General features: G+C 32.6%; 1 protein-coding gene across 1 annotated transcript; it reads right to left on the bottom strand.

Annotated features, from left to right (window-relative positions):
• Positions 1–6,937: 6,937 nt before the first annotated feature.
• LOC6646207 (S-phase kinase-associated protein 1-like) lies at positions 6,938–7,555 on the bottom strand. The gene has a single exon (XM_047010339.1). It carries the CDS (start codon positions 7,494–7,496, stop codon positions 7,032–7,034), a length of 465 nt encoding a protein of 154 aa, XP_046866295.1. The 5' UTR covers positions 7,497–7,555; the 3' UTR covers positions 6,938–7,031.
• Positions 7,556–7,964: the final 409 nt, after the last annotated feature.

Raw genomic sequence — 7,964 nt, 5'->3', positions numbered from 1 at the left:
CAAAACGATGCGCGTAATTTTTATGTATTAAATTAAATATATAATAATTATACAACTTATATACAAGAAGATGAAGAACAGCAAACAACAACAAAAAATATTCAATATACATAAACAACAAAAAAAAAAACGAAGCAACGGCAAAGAAAAAAAACATATTGACTTGAGATCAAAATATATAATATAATATTATAAAAAACAAAAAAACAAAAACAAATCGAAAATTGGTAAAAACGGATTCATTTTAGTTATGTAAGTGGCATAAAGGATAAAGCAAACAAAAAAAAGGAGCAAAAGCAAAACAGAAATCAACCAACAACAAAAAGAACAACAAATTATATGCATATTCAACAAAAAACAAAATCAGCAAAACGTACAGTGAAATAAACAACAAAAATGTTTGTATGTAAAAAAAACCCCCAATTGTTTTGGTCTTATAATTTTAGCAGATTCTATCAACATAAATAAAGATTTTCCGATGCTTTTAGAATCTCAGGTTTATGGCGAAACATTCAGGGAGAATTCAAATAAATTTTTCCTCCAAGAACCTGGATTTTATTTCTGAAATTTTCGGTCAAATATCCAAATTTTAACCAAAATATATTGATTTTTATACAATTGACCACAATTATACGTTTATTACTTACAATTAGATGATCATAATAATATACGAATTTGGTAAGACTATGTACATATATTTCGATCATTTAGGACACCATTTGATATATTTTTGAATCGATATTTTCTTTATGTTTTGCTAAACTTAACATTGAGTTATGAAAACATTAAATAATTTTGTCGTCTCTCCAAATAAATTAATTAACAGCAACTACGAAATTGTTAATCCAAGGCTGGATGAGATAATCTCAAGGTATTGAAAGATTACTTTATTCAAATCCTTATAATGTTGATTCAGAATAAATTTTGTTTTGAATTCCCTTGTAGAGGACAAAATTGCTCATATGTTTGTATTGAAGAGAAAAATACGTTCCCGACCCTATATACATATATATATATATAATCCTGATCAGCATGAGAAGCCGGCTCGATTTAGCCATGTCAAGGGAGCTTCATTGATTTTTAAGTTACGTTTTTTTTGCAAACAAATTGGTTAAATAAGATTTGAGGACCTATTTCTATCGCATTCTAAATACATATTTCTACGAAGTTTCTCAGGTACAATTTCTTTATATCACAAGTTAGATAATTTTTTTTACTGAAACTTGGCTATAATTTCTCATATTTTTCTAATATTCTAATGAAAATTGGCAACCAAAACGTATTCAAAATATTTCAACATAATAAATCACAAAACAAAACTCAAAATTGCTTTCAATTGAGAGTCAATAACCTTTATTGTCAAATTTCGAATTATTGGTGTGGTCAGCCAGTTTAAGCCTTAAATGTATCATGTTAACATTTGACAACATAAATCTTCAAAACGCATTCTAAATAATTTTACAGTTTGACAGCCTCTGCAGTTTTATGGTCACTGCATGTAGGCGCACGCGTTTCAATCCCCGCGCAACATAACATTTGAAAATCGCGGGCGGTTTTAAAGCGGTTGGAGTAAAACGCGCGCGTTTTCCTCAAATTGTTGTTATTGAAACATCTTTTGCTCATTGAACTGAGCACAACTTGAAGTTCGACGAAATGCACTGGAAAAAAGTAAATACCACTACTCTTTTTTTTTTTAACTGTAAGTTAGCAAAAAAAAATGTACAAAAAGACTAAAACCATAAATTTTTATAAGAAAATAAAATTTACTTACAAACATTAACTATTTATTTCAAAGCTTTTTTAACCATATTCGTTGCATTTAAATGCAGGCTTTAAAAATTTACACAAGTATTTTGGTATTTCTTCTTTTGGATGGGATAAAGACGTTATGATATTTATTTTCAATCATTTTCCTTGTTTTTTTTAACAAAATGTCCCTTTTCTTAAAACCATTTGGACTGAGAACAAATATTTTTCAAACCCTAAGCAAATTTTTATTAAAGTCGAGAATTAGTAAGATTTGATCGAACTGCTACAAGAGATTTGGACCTTAAATTGTTTAAAGTTAGTTAATTTCTATAAATCGGAAAACTAATAAGGTTCAGATACCATAATAAATAATCATGAATGAATTTTATGTGTATCACTTTTTTGCACTTTTAGTAATTAATTGATTACATTTATTTTAAATTAATTATTTTTCTTTGATAATTTTCATGTTGTATTTGAATATAAAATGTGATGAAAAATTTCATAATATTTACCTTGATCTACCCCCAGTTTCTCTTGGTGTAGGCATCTCGCTTGTTCGACTCACTTGTTCGATGTTCGACTCTTTTGTTCGATGTTCGACTTGGATACAGTGAACACTCCCTAACTCAGACGCATATATATTTATTATTTATTTATGTATTCCGAGCAAGAGGATTCGGGAATTGGAGGAACTTAGAAAACATCCACAAGTCCGACAGGACTCTAGATCCTATATAAGAATTATTTCGTGCCTTCACAAGGATCACAATTTTGGGTAAAGGACTCGTGGAAGACAGCCACAAAGATGAGAGCGGAATGCATTCCCAAAGACTCTCGTATTTGACCCATTCCGCCTATGGTGGAACTAGTTGTGCTATCGTTCCCGTTCCCCTTCGGATTCGTGTGTATTCGTTGTTCGCGTGTTGTGTTTTTTTCTCTTCAGTTCTTATTGGAATTTCAACGAGTAAGGTGCGTTCCGTGCGGGTCTCTCTGTATAAAAATAGGCTAAAGCGGCAAACCAAAAAAAAAGAAAAAGAATTGTATCTTTTTTTGTTGTTGTTCTTGAAAAGCAACCGCTGAAGTAAATGCGTGTTTTCTGTGTGTGTGTGTGTGTGTGTGTGCATGTGCGTGTTGTGCGGGTGTGCTGCTCTCTCTCTATAAGTGTGCGGTAGATGAAAATTGGCAACCAAAACGTATTGAAAATATTTCAATATAAAAAATCACAAAACAAAACCAAAAAAAGTTATGAGATACTTTCTCAATTGCTTTCAATTGAGAGTCAATAAGAGCAGCAGCAGCAGATAAACGAAACAGCTGACATTACATATGGATAAATGAATGCTTCAATGCTCTCATGATATTTGTCCGGATCCATGTCAAGTTTATGTCTATTGATCTTAACCCAGAAACGTGGCAAAGGCAAACACAATCAAACCAGTTACTAAATAAAAAAAACTTCCGAAATCTTCCTCGCTAAAAGTGTGTGTGTGTTTGTGTGTGTGTGTGTGTATGATGCTATCAACCGTCACGGAAATCGCATTTAACCCTGACCTCCAAAATACTCCAAAATAAAATGTTTTAAAAATTTCCTCTTCTATTTTGTTTTGTTTTAGTTAATTTTACTGTAATTTGTAAAATTCATTGAGACGTCTACTCGAGTATAAACTTCCCCCTCGACCCATTCGACCCCCCAAACCATCGCCCACGCCGATCGAAAGCGGAAAAAACAGTGCATTATTTTTACACCAGAAATAATTGGCAACGGTTTTTTTTTTCTTCTAAAATAAAAGAAAAAGCTTTTCACTCAAATAAATTTCCAAAACCACGTAGCTCTCTAGAGAAACACACACCAAGTAAAAATTTCTTTACCAATATTGGCTTAGTCTAGTCTTTTAATCAATTTGTTAACGTGGCCTTTAATTTATTACACCAACATAAAAAAACAATAAATTGGTTAGAGTGCAGTGTGAGTAGATAAAAAAAATAAATAAAGTAGAAACCAAAATTTATTCACATTTAATTTCTGTATTGATTTCACGCAACAAACCACACACAAAATTTGGCCAAAAAAGCAAAACAAAACTACACCAAAAATTTATCACCTGCATCCAATTATAATATATAAATAAATATATTCTGTTGCCTTTTTGTCACTAACCCATCACATGAAAAGCTAAAAGCAGTTGCCCTGTTGAAAAATTTCTTGTTAATAATGCAATTTATTTTTACTTCCCCATACAATCCACAAATTCCCTTTCTCTCTCTCTCTCTCTCTCTCTGTCGCTCGCGCTGTCTCCCTCGTTCGGCGAAACAAATGTGAACACGTAAACATATATATATGTATATATATATCTGCATATCTGTGGTACATCCTGCCAACAACAAAAAAAAACAACTGCGACAACAACGAATTGCGCCTTGGTAAGTTAAAATCAACCCCCTTTTTGGATTTGGGTTTTTGGGTGGTGGGGGATAAACAACTCTCACCCCTCGCCCCCTAATGGGTTGGGCACTCATTTTGGGTGTGTGTGTGTGTGTTTATGTATTCTTCAGGTCGGTTTTGAACTATAAATGATGTTCCACATTATAAATTTGCGTCTAGGGCGGACAATGATCGTCTTTGCGATAAACTAGGACTCTGCCCTACATAGTATATGTATATATATATATATATCTAGGCAACGCACCCTGAAACAGTGATGGCATTTTAGCCCATTTTTTCTTCTAGACAAATTGGGGAGTGTGTGGGTCAGGGGTGGATTTAGAAATGCAGAAGCTCTGAGCTTAAGTTCCTTGTGGGTTGTCAGGGAGAAGCTACTTTGGGGAATCTGAAAAGTTTCTAAAAATGAATTAATAAAAACTGATATATTTTTGTTCTATGTCTGTCATATTCATATTTGTTAAGACAGCGAGTACTAAAATTTCTGGGACTTGAATCCAGCCCTGTATCATTTCTTTCACTCTTAATTTTTTTACCAGCCAAATGAAGATCTACTTTAAGTTAATTAATTTAGATGTTTCATGATTAAAATTTGTGAAGCTGAAAAATTTCCCATTCCCAAAGTCTATCCCCGGGCTAAACGTATGAACATCTAACAGATGGCTAAGTCGGTGACGGGGTCTGGGCTTGTATTTTAGGAAGGGCGACTAGAAATTAGTCTTCGCCTGACGGAAGAGACACCACAAGCTCACCCCAAATTCAAATCAAGCATTTGGGCAGAGTTAAAATTGTTTGTTGTATATCAAAATTTGATTAGTTTTAAAGGTAAAATCTCGAATTTCCCACCTTTCAACTTCCGAAGATCCAACACTGGTGATTTATCATATGGAGCAGAGATTTCACCAAAGATACAATTTAATTTTATTAACTAAATATAATATAGAGTCGTTGTTTAACTTCTTCTTGTTTGAGGTGGCAAAAACACTTTAAAAAGATTTCCAAATAGGGCGCCAAGATCCTCATGGGATCAATGGGTATTAATAATCTTTGAAATGGAATCACTACTGACCAAGTTTGCCACAGCTTGTTCACTTGAAGGGCCACCAATAAAGTCATTAAATATCGTTTCCACTATCAATTTAACCAAAAGGCGTTATAACCCTCTGGGAATGAGTAATAAAGATTTCAAATTGGGAACCATAATTTATTGAAGAACCTATTGTTGTTATGGAGACTTCAAATCAATAATTTTAATTCATTGAGCAATTAGTTGTTAAACAGTTTAAAAATCTAGGATATAGACTTTCGTAAATATATTTATTACCTATATGTATATATATGACGACTTATGGAAGGATAAATCGTTCTTATTTCAAATGCGAAGTAAAGTTTACTTTTTATTTTATTATTCTTTTATAACTGATTTAATGCCAAAAATTGCATTTAAAGTTATTAATATGATTGTTAAGGTGAAAATAGCAGTCGTTTCTATTATTTCTTCCAACACTATATTACCTACATATGTTTTATTAACCCATTGCCTGGTAAACAGTTTTGAATAGTATTTATTTATCTATAACTATGTGTATATTATAAGTAAAAAACGACTTATTGGCAGAAATAGTTATAATTATGATCTTTTATGATATTGTCGGGAAAAGAAAGCATTTTTGAAATCGTTAAAACACCATTTCATTGAGTTAATAGGTATTAAATGGATAAGTGATTGAAGTAACAACACAATTGTACACCTTTTTGACTTTACACAGTTCAATATTTATGACTCTCTGGATAAGTCTACATTCTAAAGACTAAATATTGCTTAAGTAATAACTCGGATCTTTACTTCCTTATGTATTAACTTGGGTCTTTCAAAGTGTTTGAAAACGTTTATTATGCACAGCTCTAGACAGTGGCATATTTTTAACCCTAACCTTCATGGGACATCTTACTAGATGTTTGATACTTCAAACGCTTCTTTTGTAGTTTCCAAAATTATGTTTCTGAATATAGAATTATATTGACTATAATCCACTTCAATACCCTTTCATATATGAACACACCTTTCACATATGAATTCTTCTACAATGAATTGTAGAAGTACATGTACAATTCAAATTTGTTTACATACATATATGTAAATGGACATGCTATATGGATATACTTAGACAACTCTGTTATATTCAGCCAAAAAGTAGAGATAGATATAAATATCAATAATCTGTTTTAAAGATATAGAATCTTAAATGTTTCTGAAGTCGAAAATGTCTCTAACAAAATATATTTTAATTGAACTTGGTCGAAATGTATAGTTAAAAATGTTTCTCATGCTTGGATCTATTAAAAATTTTGTAAAACAAATACTTGAAACCTTTACCAAGATATATATTTTAAATATTAAACTATAAATAAATATCTCTAGATTGTCAGCACTAATTACGCAAGAATTAGGACAAAGCCTTCCGATCCACCCTCCTCCTTTTACCTTCCCATTTGCCCTTCTTACAAAAGAATGAAAAGTATGTCACAGGCATTTTGGGTTATTTGAGTTTTCAGAGAAATTTCCGCACAAAAACAAAAATTAAATCAAAGCAAATGCATTTGCTTAACTGCTCTTTGCTTCCCTCTTGGTCATTAAGCTAGTGCCTTTTTTATACTACATACTACTTACATCTTCATTGATATACAGAAGTGCGTTTCTACTTTATATCGTTCATTTCGTATGTAGAAAACAACCACACATGATTAGCGCAATAACAAAGGGGGTTTTATTAGTGGTTTTTGTTTTTTATATAATATTAGATAAACTTAATTAAAGGACTTGGTGTCAACTGGGGTCCTACTTCTTCCCACACTCCTCACATTTCGTCTTCTCGCGCACTTGCTCCTCCTCGGCGGCAGTAAAGTCCTTCTTAATGTTAAATATTTGGCGTATTTCCTCTGGAGTTTTGCCCTTGATCATGTTAGCCACCGTCTTGCTGGTCAACTCCAGAAGGCCCTCGATGGCTAAATAGTTGGCAGCCGATATTAAGTCGAACAGAGTGCCCTGGTCCACTTTAAGAAAGTCAGCATCCCAGGGAATGATATCATCAGAACGCTTCTCCTTGCTCTTATCATCCTCAGTGGGCTGGGGATCATCCTTGTGATAATGGGCCCAGGTGAGAATCTTGCGCAAAATGGTTGAATTCACATTAGCCATCCCACAGTTCTCCAACATGGTCTTAATGGTCCCGAAGCATTTCACGATTTGAATGTCGGTATCAAAGATTTCCCCATCCGACGATTGCAACTTAATGTTAGGCATTTTGAATTATTTGTTTGTTTTATATGACTCTTGGCAAGTAAAAAAATCAGTGAATAAAACAATTTTCTAAATTCAATTGTTAAGTTTGGAATTATAATTATAGCCTACTATGTATTCCGAAAATGTAGGTTTTCTCCGTATGCTAATATAACTTGCATTCACTTTTCTTTCCTCTCTTTTTGTCTTTAGTGTTCTCTTTCCTTTCACTGTGGGGGCCCAAAGAGCTTTTACCCTTAACTTAAGCTTTGGGCCAACTGTGATTTTTGTAAACAACCCAAAAAAATTGGCTAACAATTTAATGGGAACTTTATTTGGGTTTTTTTAATTGGAAGAAAGATTTTGGGTCGCATGTTAAAGTTCACACGCCTTAAAGTTGTTATCAATTATGCATAGACATACATATATATATATATGTATGTACTTATATGTATAGCATATGTCGGTTGTCCCTGACAACATGCTTGTGGT

Source organism: Drosophila willistoni (assembly GCF_018902025.1).
Source record: "Drosophila willistoni isolate 14030-0811.24 chromosome 2L unlocalized genomic scaffold, UCI_dwil_1.1 Seg72.1, whole genome shotgun sequence".
NCBI classification, from domain to species: domain Eukaryota; kingdom Metazoa; phylum Arthropoda; class Insecta; order Diptera; family Drosophilidae; genus Drosophila; species Drosophila willistoni.
This window is presented reverse-complemented; position numbering and strand designations above follow the sequence as displayed.